We start from the raw sequence: 27754 nt of genomic DNA, 5'->3' as shown, positions 1-27754 counted from the left end.
GACTGTAGTACACTAATAGTGTAGAACACGTTGTTTTAACATATTTACTATACCATATTCAACATAATATTCGGCCTAGCATTACGCAGGCAACAGACTTTCTGTTATTTATTTTTTTGAGTGTACTTGTAATTATATATGTTGAATACCCTCATTAATTTGTTAACGGATTCAGGTTTGGGTATGAAAGAAAAGACACCAAATCTACCACACTGTTAGGGGTAAATAGCGAGAAAAGTTGTGTAGTTTTTAGTTTCTGCAATGTTGATTGCTATCGACATAAAACTCGTCAGGCACGTCGGTTCGTCAGCCTCGTTAATTAGCGGTAACACGTGCGACATTTGACCTCGAGATGTTTTGCATCATCTGTGATTTAGACGTGTTACGATGTTACGTCACCGGTAAGTACAGCTGCCGAGAAGAACGTGCGAGAGATAGGCAAAACATGAGCGTCATCGTCATAAAGACCGGTAACTCACGGCAGTTGAGTGAAGGCAGCTGCACTGTCTTTAGAGAGAGAAGCCAAGGTTTTTACCTACATGTCACATGATAGAATACAACATGTAGAGAGCAAAACTATAGTAGTGGCAACAATGTGATAGGTTGCAAATATGACGACGAGGAGTCATTAGATCTGTTTACATATACGCTATCGTTTTGTAACCATCCATGACGCCAAAGTGCTGTCACCACTGAAGGACCTGTATCATGCCGAAGACAGACTTGATACAAGCGTTATGTCCGACATTCGTATACCATTCATAGTCCGTAAAGGGCGTTCCAAGTCGATAATCGCAAGATCCATTTCCAAAACAATGTTTAACACTAACTCCCAAAGATAAAGTTATGTAAGAAATTATACAAATAGGAAATAAAGCTGGAAACACAAAAGAGAGAAGCGGTCATCAGTTTTTTTAAAATCAGACAGTTGATATTCCAGGCATGAATTCCATATCAAAGTTCAAATTCGTAGTTCATGAATGAGTTCCAGGTCAAATAACAATTAAACAAGGTATCTCAGTCGCGCTTTGATTGCAACTGTTCATAAAGGCATCATGCAGATATAATGAGCATGGCTGCCTTTACGGCCCCTAGCCCCAGGTTAAGTGGTATTAGATACAGTTCGAAACCCAGTCACATTATACTAACAACTGGCCAACCAAGGCCAGCTTCCTTGTTCTAACCCCTAACAGTGTGGTGAGCGTCAAACAAGGCAGCAACAAGTACCATTTTTATAGCCTTTGTATGACCCTATCCGGGTTTAATAACTTGTCTCCTGACTTCGAAAACAAACGCTCTAACATTCGTGTTTCCTGCTAATTCGACCCACTTAAAATGCCCTTATTGCTCATCCTGTGAACGCAATTCCTGTGAATGACGTCCTTCCGGTGAGTCACGTGACTGTACGTCGCAGGCGGATAATCCCACTTCGTATTACGTGCAGTATCAAATTACGGCTGTTTTTGTACTAATTATTAAAAATCCACAGTATGTTGGACCGAATGTAACATGGTGTCACCTATTAAGAGTATGAATTATGCTTGGGATAACTGTGACCATTGTAAGTTCCACCGGATGTGTGCGATTTTCGAGATTTTCATGTAATGCTTTCATGTAAATGCGTATTAAATATCATGACAACAAAGCACTTTGAAAAGGTGGAAGTAAATAATAATAAAAGGATTGTGACTGGCAATTTATTATATGTCACTTGTCTAGAATTACCTTGTCTTTTTATATAGTCAGTTTAAGCCACGCTTAAGCCACGCATGATGCTAGAGGGGTTAGGTAAGTTGGTTACTTAACCGGTGAATTCTGACCGCTGGTCAATTTACCGTCGTTAGAACTTTGTTCTATTACTGTTCATGTAAATGCCGAAAAAGGACCATTTGTCAACTATCACAATGCATGCGAGCGTTTTTGCCATATGTGATCTTATTCAACGTCATATGGTCCAAGGCCAATCGGAATTAGACGCAGTCATGACACAACAGAATGTCAGAGATTTTTGACACGCCCTCCATACTATTACTTACAAAAGAACAGCACTCACTGTAAAATTCAAGAAACTTCGATTGAATGTGTTTGGCTGAATATGCGTGACACATCAGTTTTTGTTTTGTAGTGAATACTACTGACGTATGTTAAAATCATCACACAATGCACAGGCAGGATGTAACAAATGCTTCAAGGTGGTGGTAACTCCACGTCATATGCAGAGCCTTTCAGTATATTGCTGTCCAAGTAAGGATATGATTCACGGTGTCAAAAATTAAATTACCCTTCTTATCGATTAGTCCGTGTGCCTGGAAATCGCTGTGGCTTTGGTAAAAATACGTCCAGGTAAGATGTACCATCTGGGGAGTCTGATGTAGTTTCCTTTAAAATCCAACGAAAAAATAAATGTATCTTTCTCAGCCTAGTAGGTGTCCATGCAATTGCTGTAGATGAATCCGACAGTCCATTCATTCGAATTGTTCAAGGTATTGTTCATTTGAAGACGCACATGACCTCTCGAGGGACTGGTTCCTAAACGGAAGACGATTGGGTTGTAATGATGTCGCTTTCAACTACGCGAGGCAAGATGCTTGCCACATGTGGCGGGCGGTCACTAGTCTTTATAAGTGACCAGTGACCCCGCGGCTGGCGGGCATCCGAGGAAATGACAAACAGGCTCGGTTTGTGGGCTGTATTGTCTGTGTAAACAGACGTCCGCTTCGGAACACTATCCAGGTACCAGTGTTTAGGGACGGTGCAAGTCACTTGCCAAATATAAACTCTTCTTACCACCCATAGACAAGGTGAGGGTAAGATTTATCATGGACGGATTAAAACCGCCATGCACAGTTTAGCCAGCTCTTCCTTTTCCCTCCTCCGCCAATCCCAGAGCGTTCGTGACGTATACCGTATTTCACCTAAAGTTTAGCTTTTTTGAGAAGGACACATTTTGCGTGATTCATCCAGCTCATAGGGCCACTTAAAGTCTCAAAGTCCTAAAACTACACATTTGATGCCAAGAATTATGTTTTTTGGTAAGAAATTAATCAAACTTCACAAAAAATCTTATATGATTATGAAAGTTCATTTCTACCAGCCATACTTTTGGTGATATACTTAAGATATCATATCCGACGTTAACCCTAAGCCAGTCATCATCGACAATCTGTATGTAAGCGTCATGAACAAGCGTGTTAAGTCGATAACTGCAACACCCATTTCCAGAACAATATACCTGAATCAACAGTTGCCAAAGCAATATGTAAGAAATATTAAAATAAATACCAAATAAAAGATAGTAACATATACGATGGAAGGGGCCATCATCCAAACAGTTTCCAGTGATGCAGCAAAGACAGTTGATTTTCAACAGGCGTGGCTTCAGTGTTAAATCTCAGTCATCAGTGCAGTTCTCAATGAGAAGGGATCGATATTCGTTTGGCGTGACATCCGATTCAAATTTCAGCTCGTATGCAGTTCTAGAATAATTTCCAGGTTGAACAAATACGGGTTAAGGGATCTCAGTTGCACTTAGATTGAAACTGTTCACAAAAGCACAATGCTGATGAAGGCCGATTTCTTATGAATTTCTAATTAATGGGCTACGTCTTTAGAATATTGATTTACATTTATAGGCCTGTGTTAACAGGAAGCACTGCCATCAAGTTTCAGTAATGTTGAGAAACAGCTTATAGATATTCCTGGCAAGATATATTCGAAGGACCTTGTATGGTAAGGCGGGGAATCTGCACCAGTGCGAGAAACTGCACCTCAAGAAGCGAAACAAACTATAATTTTGACAACTGCTGACATCTTCGTCAGGTTCACTGTACTATGAAGGATGCCACTCTGACTGTTGAAGAAATACGGATTTTAAACTTGCCAAAATGACAAAACCAATCACAATTATAAAGTTCATGTTTTTACATATGAAGACAATCGTTAAACAAAACGGAACTTTGACAACACATAGAAATTCATAAATGATAGTTTCACAAAAAATATTTTTTTGGTTAACGTCGATCTTCATAAAGTGCCTCGTTTGAACAAAAAATTGGCGTTTCTGACCGAGATTGCATTGTTGGTGGGTTATTACTAAGCAACCATCTCTTTTGTGGCCATATGACTTTTCTGGGCTTTTCCACTAACTTTTATACTTCTGATTCCGAAACGCACAGAATTGTGCTGGGATTTTGAAAATTGCACTTTATTATCGTTCCTCTCTGGGACCTTACTGTACCGGGTCCTTTCAAAATCAAACACAAATTACAGCAAGGATAGCAAGTAAAACCAGCACAACGACGATAGCGTTGTATAGCTGGCAAAATGATAACAAGTAACCGTGGAGACCCGCACTCTTGTCAATTCACCTCAGCTAGGTTCACTTAGTCCTTACATTAGGTAGTACTACCGTATCCAACTAAGTCGAACGCAGTCATCTATAGTTGTTTCTCAGGCGTGGTTAGCCTAATTAATTCCAGGGACTCTCGTTCTCGCTTTGGCCTATAGACCTATTACCCGCATTATATAACTTATTAAGTCATCCGAATTTAAAGTTATCCTGGACTAAAATAGATGCGTATTAAAAGAAAAGAACCAAATACATTTGTTTTGCATCAATTCGGCAACTTTGAAGGCCTATACAGTTGCTATATATACAATATCTAACCTGCCGTAAAATCTTGACCGTATTAGGTCTAATTGGCATGCTGAAGGATGGAGATCGACATAGGCCGAGTGAAAGATAGCTAAGAATAACTTAACTGCATGTTCAGCCACGATTGTGCTGGTTGGTTCGTTTCCGATAGGCCTACAAAGGTGGAACGACACGATCTTCCCTTGAGGCCAATTTCCACTCTATGGCTTGTCGTCTTGGATATTTGTACTGAAGATATCTAGACCTAGGCGTATGTGGTCTGTATCCATTTAGCCCCTCTCCTCGTAATCCTACACAAAAGTGCGTCATAATAATTATGCCAATTTGTATGATATATAAAATATCGTTAAACTTCATACTCTCAAAATTAATCCCTTAAATGTAACAGAAAATTTGAATGATTGAGTGTATTCGATTATTGAACCAGATTAAGCCTATTTTCTTAAAATTGGAGAACACATAAAAATTACGTAGCCTCCTCCCCCAACCCCCCCCCCCCAAAAAAAAAACTCTCTTAAACTTCAGATAAAAGAGTGCGAAAAGTTAGTTGTAGGCTAAATGTTGTAAAGTTGTAAAATTTCTTTCGATTTCTCTTAAAAGAGAATTTAAAGACACTTGAAACTTTGGGACCACCTCGTGATATAGGGCCTAGGCCCTATATTGTCTTTGTGCAATAATGTTCTAAACGAGGAAGTAACTAACAATTACACATATGTAATAAATATATTTGCTCTAGAATTTAGTCTTTTCAGCTAACAAATGTGGTTGAACTGAATTTTTTAATATATTTCTAAATATTATCATAATTCAGATTAAATGCATGTGTTTGGATATAAACAACAAATTTTGCCTACATTCAAATAGATTTATTAGGCATGCATCACATCCTTATTTAGAACATTATTATGCAAAGACGACATGGTGTATACCAAATTGTGGTCACGAATACCCACCATACAAAAATATTTTCAAATACCGTTTTCTCCTGACAGAAAAAATCGAAAAAAAATACTGAAGACCACATTTGCAAATAAGATTGCACTGTCGGGTCCTGATGCCTCCTCCTGCACGAAATGCCTGTTGGTAGGTTTGATATGCTCATTAGCATACGAAGATTCTAGTAAACATGACAGCGCCATCTATGTTACCAAAGGAAGCCAAGGTAGCGCTAGGCGGAGAGTTGTTAGGCGCTTCTGGTGTCGAAGATGATGTAGTTCAGAGCGTGGAACAAACCCACTGTTTTTGTATTACTAGCAATAAGCGAATCAAAAGTCATACCGAATGTAGCAGCGAGTGAGGGAAGTGGGGAAACTGCCACACTTGTTTAATGTCAGCCTCCATTTTGATTCACTCATCAACTCAAGACGGCCATATCAGTTGTTGTTTTGCTTACAGAATGAATCTGTTTTTTCAATGTTGGAAGAGGGCATAAAAATAAAACTAAATCGTAAAATCATTAAATTTGTGAAAAATTGGATTATCTGAGACTTAAAATTTTCTTGCTTTTCAAGGCTTTCCGATCTTGTTACTGTGTCTTCAGCATGAAAAATTGATGACATCAATCGGACAAAATACATGCATTTATGATTTATTTATATTCATTTTTGTATTTTTTAGTATGTGTTAATTCCTCCATAAAACACAAAACAAAATTGGTGTCGTCTTGCGGTATGGACATGACCACATAGGTAAACATACCGGTGGGGACTACGGCGATTAATTTCTGCAGCGAAATGAAAACAGTGTTATTGCTAGGTTTGGTATTCTTTGGTATTAACAGCTTTTAAGTAACGGGAATGTGGTAAGGACATAATCCGGTGACATCAATGAAATTGAGAATGGCCCGGAAAACTTTGCTGGATAATTTACTACCAGTCAACTCAGCAAACACCAATAAAATACTAATTTTCATTTTCTCAGCTTTTAAACTTGTAGAAACCATCACATCAGGTGAACTCCATGGGAGATAATCTATTCACAGGATAGGGTGTTCAGCATTGATCTTTTACCAATGCCATTTTCTGATTTACAGGTTGCTAATTGGGGCACCAAAAGCCGACACACCTCAGAAAAAAATCCAGAAAGCAGGAGCGGTGTACAGGTGTAAGACTGAGCGAGTGAATGATTGTCAGCAAATTCCTTTTGATACAAAAGGTAAGATGGGGTTTTGTATACCAAATCACACTGTAACACTCTTATATGTACATGTACTGGTACAGTAGCCTATAACCCCAAGGTGATTTCAGAAACTAACTTTAAACCAAACCAAATGTGGAATGTAACTTCAATTTAATTTAAAATTCAATTTCAGCCAAATTTTTGTTGAATTCCATGGGCTGTTTTAAAAGTTAATTAAACCAATCTCTTCCTAACACAGAGCAGTAACAACTTTAACTTTACCTTATAAGCTTAGGGCTCGGTTGTTCAAAATTGTTTTAGGATAGATTAAATCCAGACTTGATTTCAAGCCGAGTCTTCAGTTTTGTACTTAGTCCAAAAACAATTGTGTAACAGTGTATTAAATATGAACTAAATCAGCTACTGTTACACTTTGTACTTGAAATGACAACTTTATTGGCTGTTGAGTTTGGCGAAAATTTTAAATAAACACATGACTTAACACCAGTATTAGCTAATTCACTTTCAATAAAGGTTTGGGGAAATGCCTTGCCTCATTATAATTCTAGTATTTATTTATTTGTTTCATTATTAAGTCCAGGCTATGAATTGCCTCAGCTGAATTTTAGGTATGGGACTGTAGATTTATGCAAGCATGACCAAGGCTGCAAGATTTAACCCAGGAAATCCTATCTCCACTCTCAGCCAATCAGCGACGATTCTGTATCCCTTTATGATTACAGTTCACATATCACATGATTACATATCCAAACATTATCATTGTGCTTTGCTGTCTGTTGTAGATGAATGAATGGGGCGCAATCTCAGAATATTAGTTTTAAATAACGTACATATTGCATCTGTTGGTTTTATCTGTAGGTAACAACATTCGATGGAATGGCAGTGAGTTTTTGGATATAGAGGACAAGTCAAACCAGTGGTTTGGTGCAACGGTCAAAAGTTCTGGAGAAAATGGTGTCATTGTGGTGAGTCAGTTTATTCATAAATGAACATTTCATATGTCAGAACTGACGCAGTGGTGCACATATTGCTTAGGAATTGACAGAAATTTTCACGTAATTCATAAACGTAACTTTTATATTATTTAAGTATACTTTAAATGTTTATGAACTCAGGATAGGTTACATGTACACTTTATGTTTATGAATTTGCCTGAAAAGTATAGACTTGTACACTTTATAGGTATGAAATGGGGCAAGATACAATTAACATTTATGAATTATGGCAAGGGCAAGCCTATGCTTTGCATTCATGGATAGAAGTAAGCGTATATTTGCAATAATGATTTGAGGCAACTGTACACTTTACATTTGTGATTTGAGACAAAGGTACACTTTACATTTATGATTTGAGACAAGGGTACACTTTACATTTATGATTTGAGACAAAGGTACACTTTACATTTATGATTTGAGACAAAGGTACACTTTACATTTATGATTTGAGACATGGGTACACTTTACATTTGTGATTTGGGACATGAGTACACTTTACATTTATGATTTGAGACAAAAGTACACTATACATTCATGTTTTGAGGCAAGGGTAGACTTTACATTTATGATTTGAGACAAGGGTACACTTTACATTTGTGATTTGAGACAAAGGTACACTTAACATTTATGATTTGAGACATGGGTACACTTTACATTTGTGATTTGAGACAAGGGTACACTTTACATTTATGATTTGAGACATGGGTACACTTTACATTTATGATTTGAGGCAAGGGTACACTTTATTAAGGGCAGGATACTGTTAACGTCCATGGATTGAGGCAAAGGCACACTACATTTATGAAGTGAGCCAATGTCGAGCCTTCTGTTTACCAGGGAGACTTAGTTGAATTGTGTAGAAAATGATGTGCACACTTGCAGGTGTTTACCAAGAGGCTGCATATAAGCCAGAAGAGCTTTTGCTAAGCTGACACTTTGTATGGAGAAATAAGTTGAGTGATTGCTTTAAGAGAGGTTAAAGTGGTCTTCATATCTTACAATGTACCACCCAGAATCCCTTGGAAAAATTCTTTGTACAGAGTAACAGGTTGTCGTGAAGAGCCGAAACCAACAAACAGGTTTTGTTAAGCCTTGGAACGGTTCCACATTTCTTATTGATGGTTGTTTCTAGTATCGCACCAGTGCCTGGCAAACTGCCTCTACAGGGTGGGGCTGCGGAGGAGGGGGTGGGTGGTAGAATTCACGCCTGGAAAAATAATCTGAGAAAAATTGTCTGTTGCACTGATCATACGGCTGCAGAATTAATCAGTAGATTTTATTTCTAGACAAAGGTTAAAGGGGAGTCTATAGATAGGAGACAAATCATGACTGTGTGCTCTGAAGAGTTGTTGTAGATTGCCACTTTTAACAGTTTACACAAAGGTACCACCATTTCCAGCCTCGTTGATGAACAAAGCATATAGATCGGAGCTGCCTGCACACAGGTAAATCACACCACAAATTAACCGGCTAAAAAAACTGACAAACGGGAGTATAAAAGCACTGCTTCCTGCTGAGGTTGCCAATAGACTTGTTGCATTTGTCAGAACTCGACTTGGTTTGTTATTGAGAGGCTTGTGTTATGTGACTGTGTGCGGGGGAAAAAGCAGGGACCACCTGGCGCCTGGATGAAGTATTAACTGGTTTTTGGTGAAGTAAAATTGTTACAGCCCCTGTACCCATAGAGCAGCTTGTGCATAACGATCCAAGGCTATTGGCACATGTCCCTGCTAGGAGCATGGTCATTTTTATATATATGTAAGGTTGATGCCGTGCTAATTCCTGGCACTTGAGCCTCACACATGTGAAGTTGTTACAGCACTTTTGCTTTTGTCTGTTTTTTTTATGTATTTATTTATTTTATTGGTGTTTTACGCCGTACTCAAGAATATTTCATTTATACGACGGCCAGCATTATGGTGGGTGGAAACCAGGCAGAGCCCGGAGGAAACCCACGACCATCCGCAGGTTGCTGACAGACCTTCCCTCTTACGGCCAGAGAGGAAGCCAACACGAGCTGGACTTAAACTCACAGCGACCGCGCCAAAATCAAATTAAAATGTTGAATGAATCGTACTGATAGTTTCTCTTTCATATGGGTATAGGTTGAGGAATTAAGATATGGATAGGCAGGCCTCAAAATAACTTTTTTAACTGAAACATTTCAAAACATTGTTCAGTCCTTGTAGTTACATGTGAAGTTTGTCAGTCACCACTTTGTTTGAACCTGACAAGATGTGATTTCATGATTGTCCGTCGACTGCTTATTTCCAGTCCTTATTGGGGGATATTCTATTACTCGCTCATGGGGACTAATGTGTGTTTACAGGTTTACCTTTTTTTTGTTTTATTACCATTTTCTAAAAGTGTCTTTTCAGTTTTCTTTTTTTTTTCTGATTCTATCATCTTTGTGCCACGTTAACAAGGCTAAAATATGGCTAGTGTGACATTAAATCCCAGAGTGTCCGTCTCAAAGTCGGGAGACCCTAGGGTCAAAAAAATTTTATACTGGCACTTGCTGTGGCATGGTTTGATGCTCAGCTAGGAAACATGACAGGTTGGCCTGGTGTCAATATAATGTGACAGGGTGGGGTGTCATGTCTGGTGTCTTCAACATGATATTTCAAAGGTGGTATCACTTTGGCGGCATGCATGGACTTGCCCTGCCTCAAGAAGACACAGTATATGTGCACACACCTGATGACACCTCATCGTCATATGACTGAAAAATTGTTTAGTATGACGTTAAACCTCAAGCATACACACAGGCATGTACATGTACATCTACACACCTCATTACAGTGTCAGCCACACAGTCATTAACGAACGCTATGATTAAAATGACAATGTCTTTTATTCTAGATGACACAGTCAGGACCAAAGACTTCTTCTTGACTTGGCTGCCAAAGCTATTAGGTCATGGATAATTTGCGTTTTCCTCAAGTAATGTTTAAATGTCCATATGCAATGTAAAGCAACTTCCCAAGTCATAGTTCAGGCATGTACAGATATTTGATTTAATATTTTGTTTGCAGCGTAATGACCCGGGAGCCTCTTGCCAATGTGGTCGCTGTGAGTTCATGTCCAGCTCATATTGACTACCTCTCTGGCTGTAAGTGGGAAGGTCTTCCAGCAACCTGTGGATGGTCGTGGGTTTCCTCCCACCATAATGCTGGCTGCAGTCGTATAAGTTAAATATTCTTGAGTACGGCGTGAAAAAACAATCAAATAAATAAATAAAATGTTTCGTCCATGATCAAGTCACTTATTTGGCCTGATTCTGAAAGCTGTAGTTTTTTGAAAAATTGGTGTTTTCAGGTTTGTTTGTAAAGTAAAATTATATCCTTGTGGAAAAATGGAAGTTTCAGCACAAAAACATAATATTTTATGGCCTATCTTTGCTTCTGAAATTACGTATTTAAGATGCACTGTTAGGACGTCATTATCAATATTACACACAGGTGACAATTTTAATATGCGTTGTTAATATGCACCTGTAGCTTCCATGGCAGCTAGTGAGTGAGTGAGTGTTCTTGGGTTTCAGGGCTTGGGATGAGTGAGTGCTTGGGGTTTAACGTCACACAATTTTTCAGTCATATGACGACGAAAGAATCCTTAGAGCACATGTAATGTGCCTCCTTGTTGCAGGAAGGATTTCCACCACTCTTTAATCTAGTGCTGCTTCATTGAGATGCCTTACCGAAGGCAAGTAAGGCGCCCCGCCCAAGCCGTTATACTGATACAGGTCAACCAGTTGTTGCACTATCTCCTTCATGCTAAATGCCAAGCGAGGGAGTTACAACTTCCTCTTTTAAGGTCTTCGGTATGACTCGACCCAGGATTGACCCCTGGATCTATCGCTCCTGAAGCGGATGCTCTACCAACTGTGCTATCAGGGCTGGTCCATGGCAGCTAATACTGGAGGTATTGTGTCACCATGGTAGATATGTCCATGTAGCACAACCTGCACTTTGTTGCAGCATTCAGTCAAATTTCAGAATGCAGATTATCATGTAGTATCAATCAGGGTTCGAAATTAACGCTGGTCTGAGGCCAATGGAATATTGTTCAGGCCAGTAGAGTTAAACAAGCACTGTTCCGACTGACTGATACTTTATCAAGACTTAATTCAGAACCAGTGACCATACCTTACCTACTTGTATATATGGTTTCTACTATAAATTCTGCATATTAAGATGAAAGTACATATGTATATTGTAGGAAGATCAGCAGGTCTCAAAGGACGCAGATGTCATTGGCCAGTGACATTTTGTAGTTAATTTCAACCCCAGAATACCAGCGGATAACATTTGATTCTGTTTCTTCAGTTTTTTTGAAGGACACAACGAGAGTCTGTATAAAAGACGGCAAATTTAACAAACATATGGACACATGTAATGTATTTATTACATGTAAGCAGAAAAAAAGAAACACTTCTTCTTCCTGTTTGCGTAAAAACTTAAACTACTCAATGTGTGAACTAATGGATAACACATTTTTTTTTTCGTGAGTGCTGAATTGGCAAAACATTTTCAGCAAAAATAAACACAAATTTATTTTTAGCTCCCAGGGGTATGTCTGCTTTAGACATTATCAGCGGAACCTGGAATGAAGATGTAGACAATGACCTTTGACCTAAATTCTGGATGGATCATGTGATCAAAACACTGCAGATGTAATAAATCAGAAACAGCTGCGGTTTTGGCAAAGTTGTGAAGAGAGTTGGTAAACTTGCGTTTTTCTGCTTGAAACAGGTCAACTACTTGCCGTGTTGTGATTTTCATGTCAGTGTGATTCGGCTATCTGCTGACGAGGAATGAGCAGCGTCGATTTTTCGAACAGCAGGAGTTTTCTGCCAAATCCTGAGCTTGATCAGTAGGGTTTTCGGGCTGGTATAGTACGGGAATCAAATTCTCAAAATACTGGAAAAGTTACAGCATTCCAATAAAGAAACAGATAAAAAAAGAATTAAAGACTATTTTATCAGGGAAGAAGACTGTGTGGTTGTTTCATTTCCATTTATACTTTTAACAGAAGTAGAAGGTGATTCTTTTAGATGTAAGCTTACGTATTATCTAAGTGATTATTTAGGCTGTTTACGTCTGTGAGAAATAAAGCACATTAATCTCTGATACAACTTATATTTTATCACTTTAATATTTGCCTTGAAAAAAGGAATTGAGAAACAACCTGATTATGTCTAAATCTAAGATTAAATTGCCATGAATTCTGCCATGAGTTAAACCGGCAGGGAATTTGTTTGCATTCTGTTTGGTGGGTGGTGGAGAAGGGGAAGTGGGAAGGAAATGAGTGGTTAACTTGTCAGTCTATGTTCTTGTTTTGTGAACATGTAAACCACGGGCTCTAACATCATGTAGGTGTGGAGGGTATGCACAGAGGTGTAGAATGACATGGTGCTGATAGGCATGAAGGAATCAGATAAGGTTGTGTTTTGGTTCATTTAAGAAAGTTGTGATGTGCATTACTGTGCTATCTTACAGACCTTCAGGTGTTAGGATGCTTGCACTGAAAGCACATGCATGGAAGAGTTTCCTGCTCTCCCTGTTTGTCTTCGTACCTGTTAATTAAATTGCAAGGCCAGAATGATTTAGGCCAGAATGATTTAAGCCAGAAGGTTTTAGACAAGAAGGTCTGAGGCCAGAAGGTTTAAGGCCAGGTCTTAGGCCAGAAGGTTTAAGGCCAGGTTTAAGGCCAGAAGGTTTAAGGCAAGGCTTTAGACAAGAAGGATTTAGGCAAGAAGGATTTAGGCAAGAAGGATTTAGGCCAGAAGGATTTAGACTATAATGACACATTTTTGTTTTGCTTAATCTTGCACCAAAATTTTAAAAATTACCCTACCGTACACAAATGTTTTCATTGAGCTTTTCTCATGAATCTTTATATTTTCTCTTTAAGACCTACATACACTGTGCCCTAATTTTTCATATACATGTATATGATTGGGAAGCATGAAATTACCTTTTTCTTGGGAATATAATCATACTGCCCTTCGCCAGGTATCTGATTGACCTCCTTTTGTTAATCCTTTTAGCTGGTCCAGTCGTAAAGCGGGTTCAAGAATGGGATAGTCATGATACAATTGCACTTAAACTTGTCAGAGGAAGAGTGCAGTGGCTAGAGGCAATTATCTTTGTTGTGCTAGGAGACACAAGGTACGGGTTCAAACCCAGCCTTGGACAGTGAAATTGTGGATTCCTCCACTCTTACTGCTTGAGGAGTCTTGGTGACAGTAAGCTTGTGTGTCTGTCTGCACCATATGCAGCATGCAGCATAGTTATGCATTCGTTATGTAGATTTGTCTGCACGTCTGCACGTCTGCACTGCATTTGTCTGACTGCAAAAAATGTGATCAGAAACATCCATATGTCCAGTATGAGTTTATTGTTATAAAAACTGCTTAGGCCATACCAATTTTATTTGGTGTTTTGCAGGCAAACTAACATTAAAAAATTAAAAAAAAATTGCATAAAAATGAAACTGAAAACTCACGTTTAAATGTTGTCAAATCTTGACAATTTGCTGGGACAAATCCACATTTCCCGCATATGAGAAGATTTTTCAGCTTTCTTTTTGTACCCTCCTCCAAAATTGGAGGAAAATTATTCTTCCCCTAAAACAACAGTTTAAATTTGTGTGGCCTTGCCAGATTCTGATGTAGATTGTTCACACAATAATATCCAGTGGAGAATTCTAAATGCGTTTGCGTGCAGTGCTGAAGTCATCCTCTGGTTTAAATGCACATTGCATACAGGTGCACGTTACAGATGAACTGGCTGTATACACACTGCGTTTGTTTATTATTTTGTGTCAAAAATTTTACCAGAGGCGGCCTGTAAGTCTGCTGTCAATTCCTGTGACAGCTAATGTCTTTGTCAGAGACACGCCCTCGCTAGATCAAGGTCAGATTTGGCAGATGCTGAAAGTTGGGCTTGTTTATAAAGATTCCAGTTGACAGGTTTACTGTTCAAAAATATTGTCCACATTGCCCGGATATTGGTATTTTTGTTATAGGCTGATTATACCAAAGACTAGTTTTTTTTCAGAACGATTTGAAACTGTTTTAAGATTTAATTACCACACTGAAGAATTACAGTACATGTATTATCAGTGTGACTGTCCGTCTGTCCACTTTATAGCCTTACAGGTGCCCCTTGCATGTACCTCCTTTGGCATGCGACACTGTTAAGGGCACTCTAGAGGCAGTTTAGCATATGGCAATAGATGGACTCAAGATGCCTATGGCTGGTGACTGCACCATGGTACATGTGCTAACCTATAGCATGAGTTACATTATAACCCTACCTGTACAGCTCTACTTGTATACCCACTTTATACAAACCACCCTACCCAAATGCTTTTACTTTTGATCTGAAATCATCATTTTAACCTTTGGAGTTTTTTCCTGCATTTTTCTTCTTCATTTAAAACTTTCTGCAGTTTGGAAATTATTCATGAAAAGATGCAGTGTAAATTTGCATTAATAATTGCAAATTTAAAATAAACTTGAAAATTTTATTTTGAAAATTAATTTTTTGATAAATATTCACTACCAGTATCCTGCATATAAGTTTCACATGTGGTACCATACAATTCATTCTTCAGAAAATAAACTGACCTGCCAAACTAACAGAAAAATAGAGCTTGTTAAAATAAATGTTCCGCATGCCTGTACAGACATCTCTTTTATAATGGGATACCGGCCAATGTGGGACGTATTATGTCATTTTAGTGACACTAAACATTCTACTGCTGCATCACTGTGACATATGATGTCACATTGAGTACCATATGCGTGTATGAAGACATCGGGCAACAAAAGACTTACACCGTGAAAATCATATTGTACTGCTGCACCACCTGGTGGAAGAGGAAAATCTGCTTGAACCTCATTTTGGCCTAAAATCTTCTGGCGATTTGAGTGGTAAAATGGAAACATTTCATGTAAAGCAAGATTTCAGAACGGTTAATTCACACGTGAGAAAGTTTGGTAGTGACTTGCATAAAACACACCACTAAATGAAAAATGTTTGAGTTTAAAAGTTCATGTGTGTACAAAGAGTGACTTTGTACAGAGAAACGTATTTAGATTATCAGTAACTTATATGCTAACATGATTCACAATTTCAATACATACATGCATACATACATACATTCATACATACATACATTCACTCATACATACATTCATAAACTCACACTTGCATACATACACGCACACCTACATACATACATACATACATTCATATTTACATTCATACATACTTTCATACACTCACACCTACACCTACACGCACACACAGACAACACACACATTCACACATACATACATTCATACATACATATTTACATTCATACATACATCCATACATACATACATCCATACATACAGACATTCACCTAGACCATTCCTTGCAGCTTTTCATCATCATTGAAAACTGTTGACTGATTCTCTTAATTTGCATTAATCAATCTTTAATTTTAGTACTTTATTTACTTTCTTAGTTCTTTGGTGGTTTATGCTGAATGTTTTGTTAATTGGCCTTGCAGTGACTGACTTGGAACGTCTATGTAATTTGTTTCACAGCTGGTATACCAAAGTCTGTTTTTGACACATATATTCTGTCTTTGTTGCCTTGATGTTGGAACTTTTGAGTCACCCTATCTTTAGGGTGGGGCATATGTAAGTGCTGTCTTCTAGAAGGATGGTGGGAGGGGTTGGGAGAGATACCCAGACACAAGGGTTTAAACACTCCCCTATTACACCAGACCCACAGAATACCCTTCTCTCTCTCTGATAAAGAGTTAAAATATAGTCTGTTGTTTAATCTACCACAGGCAAATGTCTCATAGTATGGGAATTTTGTGTTTTGACTTTATTAAATCTCTTTGTGCCAGACATCATCAAAGTAAATGTGCATTATAACATAGGTGGGTTGTATACAATAACGAAAATTACGCACAAAAGATGATTTTCATTTATTGAATTACCTAAAAAAATCCACTGCACTAAATATTTTAGAGAATATAAGTCATCAGGTATGAATAATGTGAATTATAGTATATGTTAAAATGCAGTATTAAGCTGGCCAGTGCCACAAGTTGCTGGTGTCAGGGCACATCACCCAGGATGACGGTGGTGGTGTCAGGGCATGTCACCCAGGATGACGGTGGTGGTGTCAGGATGCTTCACCCAGGATGAGGGTGGTGGTGTCAGGGCACGTCACCCAGGATGAGGGTGGTGGTGTCAGGGCACGTCACCCAGGATGAGAGTGGTGGTGTCAGGGCACGTCACCCAGGATAAGGGTGGTGGTGTCAGGACACTTCACCCATGATGAGAGTGGTGGTGTCAGGGCACGTCACCCAGGATGAGAGTGGTGGTGTCAGGACACGTCACCCAGGATGAGGGTGGTGGTGTCAGGGCACGTCACCCAGGATGAGGGTGGTGGTGTCAGGGCACGTCACCCAGGATGAGGGTGGTGGTGTCAGGGCACGTCACCCAGGATGAGGGTGGTGGTGTCAGGGCACGTCACCCATGATGAGAGTGGTGGTGTCAGGGCATGCCACCCAGGATGAGAGTGGTGGTGTCAGGGCACGTAACCCAGGATGAGAGTGGTGGTGTCAGGACACGTCACCCAGGATAAGGGTGGTGGTGTCAGGGCACGTCGCCCAGGATGAGGGTGGTGGTGTCAGGGCACGTCACCCATCATGAGGGTGGTGGTGTTAGGGCACGTCACCCAGGATGAGGGTGGTGGTGTCAGAGCACGTCACCCAGGATGAGGGAGGTGGTGTTAGGGCACGTCACCCAGGATGAGGGTGGTGGTGTCAGGGCACCTCACCCAGGATGATATTCCAAAGTTGAATCCCAAAAATTCTTCATTGCATGGCCAATGACTTTAAGTTTTCGGGATGGATTCTGCAACTATGGATGTTGTCTGGTGACTTCATAATTAGTTAAGGCGATAAAGTGAAAAGTGGGATTTTGTTTCAGCTGGTCTTACTATACATGTACTTAACCCTCAGCCTCACATCTGTATTCCACATGAGACAAGTTGAGTACATTTACATCAATCACACACAATCTCTTCAACCAAATACAACTGGTATATCAAAAATCCAAAAAAAAAATAAAAAAATAATCCCCCGCCCCCCCTCCCCCAAAAAAAAACGCTTTAAAATCATTCAGATGTCATTTTTGAATTTTAATGAATGTCACTTTAAAGATACATGTAAAAGTACCTTAACTGGTTTGTTCAACTTAACGCTTTAATAACATTATTATGCTGTAGAACAAACACAAAATTGTACTACACCCTCATAGCTTTATACAGAAGGATAGTTGCACTAGCATATAACTTAACCAGTATCAAATGTCAGATGTATTGCACACTCTCCCTGCTGAAATTGGAAAGTTTGGAACCCTTTATAACTGCCATGACTCCAGGAACATGTAAATAATGAGATAAGCTATGGTTTTCCCATTTTCCTGTGACATTCCTTGCAGAGGTTGAAGAAGCAAGGCTCGGGACAAGTTTTGTGGACTTTGATGTTTATATGATTTCTATAATGGGGCATGTGTACATCTGTGTTTATATATATATGTTTTTCTTTCCACTTAAGGGTTGTCTGCTATCTTAACTTTAGAGAATGGGAAAATTGTGTGAACAATTTCTGAACCTCTTGAAATACTATTTCACTTCTAAATCTACATTTCTTCTCAAAAGATAAACTTGAAACTTCATGTACATGTAAACTTTCTGTGTGATTTATGACATGGGACTGAGGTAGAACATGTAGAACACTGGACAAAGACTTATATGTACAGTGTGTTGGAACCTCACACACATGTAAACTTTCTTATTATGACATGTGACTGAGGTAGAATATGTAGAACACTGAACAAAGACTTATATGTACAGTGTGTTGGAACCTCATGCACCTGTAAACTTTCTGTGTGATTTATGACATGGGACTGAGGTAGAATATGTAGAACACTGAACAAAGACTTACATGTACAGTGTGTTGGAACCTCATGTACCTGTAAACTTTCTGTGTGATTTATGACATGGGACTGAGGTAGAATATGTAGAACACTGAACAAAGACTTACATGTACAGTGTGTTGGAACCTCATGTACCTGTAAACTTTCTGTGTGATTTATGACATGGGACTGAGGTAGAATATGTAGAACACTGGACAAAGACTTATATGTACAGTGTGTTGGAACCTCATGTACTTGTAAACTTTCTGTGTGATTTATGACCTGGGACTGAGGTAGAATATGTAGAACACTGGACAAAGACTTACATGTACAGTGTGTTGGAACCTCATGTACTTGTAAACTTTCTGTGTGATTTATGACCTGGGACTGAGGTAGAATATGTAGAACACTGAACAAAGACTTACATGTACAGTGTGTTGGAACCTCATGTACCTGTAAACTTTCTGTGTGATTTATGACATGGGACTGAGGTAGAATATGTAGAACACTGGACAAAGACTTACATGTACAGTGTGTTGGAACCTCACACACATGTGAACTTTCTGTGTGATTTATGACATGGGACTGAGATAGAATATGTAGAACACTGGGCAAAGACTTATATGTACAGTGTGTTGGAACCTCATGTACTTGTAAACTTTCTGTGTGATTTATGACATGGGACTGAGGTAGAATATGTAGAACACTGAACAAAGACTTACATGTACAGTGTGTTGGAACCTCATGTACCTGTAAACTTTCTGTGTGATTTATGACATGGGACTGAGGTAGAATATGTAGAACACTGGACAAAGACTTATATGTACAGTGTGTTGGAACCTCATGCACCTGTAAACTTTCTTATTATGACATGTGACTGAGGTAGAATATGTAGAACACTGAACAAAGACTTATATGTACAGTATGTTGGAACTGCATGCACGTGTAAACTTTCTGTGTGATTTATGACATGGGACTGAGGTAGAATATGTAGAACACTGAACAAAGACTTATATGTACAGTATGTTGGAACTGCATGCACGTGTAAACTTTCTGTGTGATTTATGACATGGGACTGAGGTAGAATATGTAGAACACTGAACAAAGACTTATATGTACAGTATGTTGGAACTGCATGCACGTGTAAACTTTCTGTGTGATTTATGACATGGGACTGAGGTAGAATATGTAGAACACTGGACAAAGACTTATATGTACAGTGTGTTGGAACCTCATGCACCTGTAAACTTTCTGTGTGATTTATGACATGGGACTGAGGTAGAATATGTAGAACACTGAACAAAGACTTACATGTACAGTGTGTTGGAACCTCATGTACCTGTAAACTTTCTGTGTGATTTATGACATGGGACTGAGGTAGAATATGTAGAACACTGGACAAAGACTTATATGTACAGTATGTTGGAACCTCATGCACCTGTAAACTTTCTTATTATGACATGGGACTGAGGTAGAATATGTAGAACACTGAACAAAGACTTACATGTACAGTGTGTTGGAACCTCATGTACCTGTAAACTTTCTGTGTGATTTATGACATGGGACTGAGGTAGAATATGTAGAACACTGGACAAAGACTTATATGTACAGTGTGTTGGAACCTCATGTACTTGTAAACTTTCTTTTTGATTCATATGACCGTGGGCAGGTAAAAAAGAACACTGGACAAAGACTTTATACAGTGACCAGAACATCATGTGACTGAAAGTTGTTTGAAATTTGCACAGAGCAGAGACAGTCTGAAACAGAATAGAACACTGGGCAAAGACACATAATGGTTTTGCCTGGGGATTGTTTATGAAGACATGAGGAAGTTCTACCCAGTGAAAACCTTATCACAAGGGGATGTCCAGAAACGGTTGTTTATTAGGGCAGAACTTTAAATGGTCAACAGATGGTCAAGCTGTGGGCAAGAACACTGGTCAGATTGTCCTGAGTGAAGGGTTTAAGCTTCTGTCAGGAACCTGACAGTGCTTTGGCTAGGTGAATAGAGAAACTGTGTGAGGATGGGGAGTGAGCATGTTAGCTGTGGGTATGAGGTTTGTCTTGGGAGGTGACTTACTGCTTCAGACGTGGGGCTTTATTCAATCCACAAAGCCATTTCTGACTCAAGTCACAATTTGAAATACACATTTAGTGGTCATTTTTGGGCCATATATATATACTAAAATGTTGGCCACCTCATAAATTTGATCTAAAATCAAAGATTGAAAGAATAGAAATTTATCTGGTTAGATATTAGTGAGCATCTGGTTGTGTTGTGAACAGCTGGATAAGTTTGTGATGAAGGAGAGTCGAACTTTTGTGACAAAATTTGTGAGAAACAAGGATGGATATTGCAGAGTTGGACATGCAGAGTTTTATGAAGGTAGTATCTTGAATGACATGGAGCAATAGATAATTAACTACTGTAAATCTTCAACCTTTTCAACCATTAAAGCACTTTCGTCTAAGGAATTTATGTCTACAATTATGATGAAAATGATGGTGAAGATTAGGACATTAGCACATGTGAGGGACAGCTAAAAAAAAAAAACTACAATTTTTATAGGCAAATAAATGTGATAAAATATTACTGTGAGTGCTAGAGCTTAAATTTTCCAGTAGCCAGTAGCTTAAATCCTATTTTCATGTATACCTCAAAACACCAGGTATAATATGCAACATTGTCATGGACAAAATTTTAGAACATTCATATGGTATACCAAAGAGTGGTATACAATAACCAGTGTTTTTATTATTATTATTTTTTTTTAATATTTTTTTTTATTGCTTTGCTTTTTCAATCTGGCTTAGAATGCCATTATTCTTGGATTCTTACAGATAAAGTTAATATGCGATTGTGCTTCCCAGGATACCCAGGAATTATAAAAGTAAAGGCCTCAAAAGTTGTGTTCCTGCGGGCTGGCTATTTCAACACCAATCAGATAGGATGATCAAATAGAATGATAAAGTACCCTGTTTTTGGATGTGTCATTATGCGCACATTTTGTTCACTGATATTCAGGGACAAGCAATGTGATGTCAGTCAATCGTGTATTTTACGAAGTTCAATCCTTAGCCATTGTGGATACAGTCTCAGTGCTTGTAGGAGCAAAAGGACATGGTTGTACATACGGACTATCACTCATGTCAAAGGCAGATATTGTGAAATTGAAAATGTCAGAGGATGCTGAGGTGTCATTAAGGTAGAATAGTATAATACTGGACTGAGGATTTAGCCTTGAGGGAAATACCTCATGCTTTTCCGACATTTTCTCATCAAAATAAACTAATCGGGAGCTCCCAGATAGGTCAATGCTGGATTTGCAAGGCTCACAAGGGATGCAGGCAGAAGTGCAAAGCACTAAACATGAAATTTACTTTTACACACATATTTTTATAGATACATTGTACATGACCTAAAATTGACAACTGCATAAATAATAATAATAATAATAATAATAATAATTATAAGAATATCTTTATTTTCATGTATAACTTTGTGCTGATTAATGCGTTGTTTTATTATTTTTTTTTTAATAACCCGTGTGACTGCAGAGTGGTTGTGTGAGTGAATGGAGGGCCTCAGAGAAGATCAATACTGTCATATTGAGTGAGTTTGTTAACCTCTGAAAATAAAGATATATATATATATATATATATATATATATATATATATATATATATATATATACACATATGGAGATACAAAGCTTTGCAGTGTGTTTGGCACTTTCTTCCACTTTTGGTGCAAATTTTTAAACGATATGAAGTAAAATGGTTTTGTCTGATTCTGAGAGTGTTAGTGGAAGTATTAATACTGAGTAGCTAATCCTGCTAATCCTGCTTTGTCATCAGGGTTATAAGTAGCAGGGATGGGATGGTTGTACATGCAGGAAACTAAACACACATCAGGATAATTCATGCCCTATTAACAACCAATCATTTTCAAGTAATTAACTGAGCTTACAACCCTCTTGGCATCTGGTATCCAACAGAACAGTCAGTTTAAACGATGTGAGATTACAGACGAGTTAAACAATGCGTTTTTAGCTCGCCTGTACAAAGTACGTAACTTATGTCGTACCCTGAAACATCAGCGTTGGCGTCCATTAACAGGGAAAGCAATCTTAAGCAAAATGTTAGTGGTTTTACATGCATATAGAGCACTGTGACACAAGATGGATGTTAATTCGCTGATACTCTGTGTGCGTATTAATTACCGTAAATTACCAAATTCACGATTTTAGTACTTCATGTATTGAGCTGAAGTTTTGCATTTATTTGTCTCCTACTGGCAAGCTCTTGGTAGCCTTGCTACCAAATCTAAGTTTGGAAGTATATAGGCTTTAGAAAGATTGAGTCGGCTGAGGAATTTGTCTGAGCTTTCTGTATACAGTACATGCCACATGTGAACGTAGTCTTGTAGGAGAATTACATTGTTTTTCATTTAATAGCTAACCTTGACCGATTTTCAAGGTCATGAGAGGTCTGTAGCTCCTTTAAGTTCCATTACACACTGCATGCATGCATATCTCTAATGCAACTGTGGTATGTATTGCATTGTGCAACATTTTGTATGCTTTTTTTTTTAGGACTTTTTTTGGAGGAGGAGGGGGGGGGGGGTGTCGTACATCATGTTTTATAAGCCAGCTTGGGACATCCAGTTCATATAGTTTAATGGCACCCAAAGCTTGAGCTGATCGACATAAGAAATATGCCCAAAATAACGCTACAGAAAGACCCAAATTTATAATTACAAGGCTCTGGTAGAGAAAGATGGGTAAATGAAACACTTTCATCAATTAAATTCACTGCAGCCTGTGATATTCCAAGGTGCATGATCAGACGAGACACATGAATGGTTGGTTAAAACATCAGGTGGTTCCCTAAGTTATATGGGTTTAGGTTTTTCCATATGCCTTCCTTGAAGCTGACGTCCCCCAGATTACGGAGAAATGCGAACAGAGTACATGTAAGGCGACATCAGTTTTGTTTTGTCTTTTTGAGTCGACGCTAAAAAAAATCCAAAAAAAAAAAAATGTTGAAAATCCAACATTTCATTTTGTCCGATCTTGGTATATATAAGATTTTCTTGTTTTTCAAGGTTTTCTGATTATGCAAATATGTTTTCAACAGAAAATTTTGCCTAAATAGTTCACATTTTTCACAGACTAGATGAAAAATAAATGGAAAAAAAGATTTTTTCTGCTCGTAAAACAACAATTAAGATTGGTGTGGCCTAAAAGAGAAAATTAGCCTTAATAAGAAAATAGAAGCGGCGCCCAAAATTAAAAAGCTGTTCACCCCACTGACATTACTGCATGTATGCATGTCCCACTTTGAACAGTACTGATCAGGTGTCCCTGGCATTTAAACATGCCTCTGGGGTTGTAGAAGTTTTCTGGCAGAGTGTATATAAGGCTTAAACATCATCCACTCTAGGATGTAGGGAATTTCATCTTATCTAACATTTTAACATCATCCACTCTAGGATGTAGGTAATTTAATCTTATCTAACATTCTCATCATCCATATTATAATGACTGCTCTGGCTTCAGGTTTAACAGGCATCCTGCTATCTAAGCCTAATTGCCAATTTCCAGCAGCTGGGGGATGGTCCGTCCAGGAAGCAAGATACTTGTAAACTTTCCCCTCCTCTTTTTAACTTGTCTTATTTCCCCCAAGACACTCCCCCCTCCCCCCCCCCCCCAATGTCATTCCTTGTCGGGCCAGTTAAGGACATGTTCAGAGCACCCAAAGCCTTGAGCCTTCCTGTATTTTAAGAAGATTCATTGTTGAGATATGCTTTTTGGGTTGTTTATGTACATTATTTTGTAGATAAAACTGTGGTAAATAACCCAAACTTTCACCCAACAAATTGCACTCATAAATTAAAGGTGAATAAATGCCGTGAAGTATTGCTTAAGAGGCTAAAACTTACATTACAGTAAATTACAACATTTGCACAAGACTTGCACGTCATATTTGTAGGAGACAAGTAGGTTACACAAGACTGGCTCATTCGTTTTCAGAGGCGCCATGAAAGTTAAGGGTGTATAGGAATCTGAAAACTCCAACCAGCCAAGGATGGGATTGAACCCATGCACACATTGTATGCCTCATGGTTGGCGTGGTGCATCTACATGTATGTTCCAATCCCAGTTGTATTTTGTAGTAATGTTCTGAAATACCCTTCCTGTGAAAGAAACAATGCGTTAGTCTTCTTCAAAAGTCGGAGAATAATTATAGTGAAAAGAGAACTTTGGTTTAATTACAACCTGTGGAAAATACACACTTATCAACTATGCTTGGTTATCACTTAAAATAAGCCAGAGCTTGGTTATCACTTAAAATAAGCCAGAGCTTGGTTATCACTTAAAATAAGCCAGAGCTTGGTTATCACTTAAAATAAGCCAGAGTATTATAGCACTGAGGAGCAAAAAGACTTGGCACCTTAGGACAGGGTTGTTTTTGAAGATCAAAGTTCCCACGTATGAATAAAACAGGTGCATACATGTGTCTATAAAAGGATCTGCTGGTAAGCTCTAGTACTGGTAGAAGTTAATTTTGCTATTAATGTCTTTCTTAAAGATCAAAGTAAAGGTAAACTGAGGATATGGTTGTACTAGCTGAGAGCAGGAAATGGTAGCTAGTTTGCTGCGGGCCTGTTATGATGACCGCTAACTTCCTGTTGGCTGCCTGGATACCACTGATGGACCTACAGTGTTGTTCAACATATGGCTACCATAGCTAGGGCTAATATATATTTAGACATAATGAAATTTTGAGATGTTAACATAAAAACAAACTTAACCAGGAAAAAAAAGTTCAAGCAGTTTACATTTGGCATTGTAATTCTATGAATGTATATGAGTTTGTGAAAGTCCAAATAAAATGCGACGGAAATAATTTTCCGCTGACAATTAGGTTGATTTTACAGGAAATCAGGATTTTCAAAATGTCTAATATTTGATCAAAATAAACAAATGTAATCATTTTATTAATAGAGGTCAACTAGTAGAATAAATTTTAGCAGAATTGTCTGGAGTCTTTGTAGTAATTATGTTTGCAAGGCTCTCCATTGATGTGTCTTTTTTCTTGTGGTCATTAATAGATACATGTGTGGATGGTTTCTCAATGTGGATGGAATTCTCAGCTCCTTAAGTATAATTGAAGGGCCAAAGGAACCAATTTATCAAAAGGGAATTTGACCATTATAGTTCCCTGCTTTTTAATCTGTCATCTTTATATAGCTGCTTTAATGTAGTGTGGACATATCGGCTTACTCATTCCAGCTGTGTAGTCTATACACATGTTGGATGTAATGAAAGATGTACTGCATAGAGAGTGAATCCAGAGAGGTGACGGCAGGGTGATAGCTGGCAAATGATCACCTCTTGTCAGCTTACCTTGATTAGGGTTTTATTCTTACTGTTCATGCAAAGGCTTAAAACGTAGTGAATTACTCGCCCCCTTGCACCATAGCTTAAGCAGAATTAGGTAAATGTGTAGGTAATTGCAATATGTTGGAGGTCACTGGTCTAGAATTACTTGAAATGCTGTGTTGTCATCACATTTAACATAGAATCACTTAAAAACGAGGCAAAGGGACCAGGCCTCGGGGATGCTTAGTGTGCTGTGGAGGCATAAACAGAAATGACCTTTAATTTTGCTCCCCAAAATTGCATTTTTAGCTTGCCTGTGGTAGCATATGCCATTCCATGAGTGTTGGCATCCAGGGAAAGCAAAAGTTTAGAGGTGATATCTTAAAAAGCACTGCAGGTATTGAGATCAGGGTTTGCACACATGTAGAGCACAATAACACAAGGGTGGGTAATCAATGGTAAATTCAACGTCTGCATATCAAATAGTGTAAATGGCCAAATTTATGATTTAGTGTATGATACAAAATGTTAGGGGTGGTGTCTCAAAAGGTGCTGCATGTATTGACCTCAAGTTTTACACCCATGTAAAGCACAATGACACTATGGGGTGATCCATCACTGAGGGTCAGTGTGCATATTAATTACCATAAATTACCAAATTCACGACTTGAGTACTTTATGTACTGAGCTGAAGTTTTCATTCATGTGTCTCCTACGGATGAGCTGATTGGTAGCATTGCTACCAAATCTAAGTTACAGGTATAATTATAATTGTAATAGATTATTACTTTTAATGAGGCTTTTTACCTTGTTCCAATAAGATATCATCCAATTTTCCCAACTTCAGACATATTTGTAACATTAATGGAACTCTCAGAATAAGGTAAAATGTAAAACTTTAGTCATGGGTGACTTAATTAAGTCATCTTGTCGATGTTGTTTTTTTTTTAAATTTTGGTTGGACGAACTGGGAACCAAAATTATTAGATCAACGCTTCGAGAAAGGGACTTGCTGGACCCTTTTTTTGGGGGGAATTTTTGGAGTTTTTATTGGAATTTTGACAGAATTCTTTTTTTGACGTTTCATATATTTTGCATTAGCTGGAATAAAAAAGCAGAATGAATTCCCTGTTGTAATTTTGCATAGGATGCTGAAACTTACACCACAATTTACCAGTCAGTATATACAAGATGGCACAGGTAATATTGATTTGTGAAATGGTTGTATGTTGTAAGCTCTAACTTAAGACCTAAGTTTTGACTTACAACCTTTAGTGAAATTGGTTGCCAGGTGAAATACATTACTTTGTGTATCCATTTTCTGTCAGTTGTCAAACTGATAATTAAAACTTCAAATGTGTTATTGGTCTGCATATATACTTAACAGTTGCGAAATTCCCTCATGTTGTAGGCATGTGCCCCAAGACATGTGTATTACTCTCACTCATTGGATAAAAGAGAGCCAATCGGAAGATGCCTTGTTGCCAAAACTTCTACCAGGACATTCATGGAGTTTGCACCTTGTCGAACAGGTAGGTCTAAATTTAAATTACAGACTTTGATTTGAAACTTTGAA

The 27754-nt window shown here is 38.3% G+C and overlaps 1 protein-coding gene across 1 annotated transcript in view; it reads left to right on the top strand.

The window, feature by feature from the left end:
- LOC135478149 (integrin alpha-8-like) overlaps window positions 1–27754 on the top strand; it is a 109243-nt gene that overhangs the window by 7325 nt on the left and 74164 nt on the right. The window contains exons 2-4 of the mRNA XM_064758421.1: window positions 6687–6808; window positions 7652–7758; window positions 27590–27710. Of these exons, the coding sequence (XP_064614491.1) occupies window positions 6687–6808; window positions 7652–7758; window positions 27590–27710 (350 nt within the window). The remainder of the gene's footprint in view (window positions 1–6686; window positions 6809–7651; window positions 7759–27589; window positions 27711–27754) is intronic.

Source organism: Liolophura sinensis, chromosome 11, assembly GCF_032854445.1.
Source record: "Liolophura sinensis isolate JHLJ2023 chromosome 11, CUHK_Ljap_v2, whole genome shotgun sequence".
Taxonomy (NCBI): Eukaryota; Metazoa; Mollusca; class Polyplacophora; order Chitonida; family Chitonidae; genus Liolophura; species Liolophura sinensis.
This window is presented reverse-complemented; position numbering and strand designations above follow the sequence as displayed.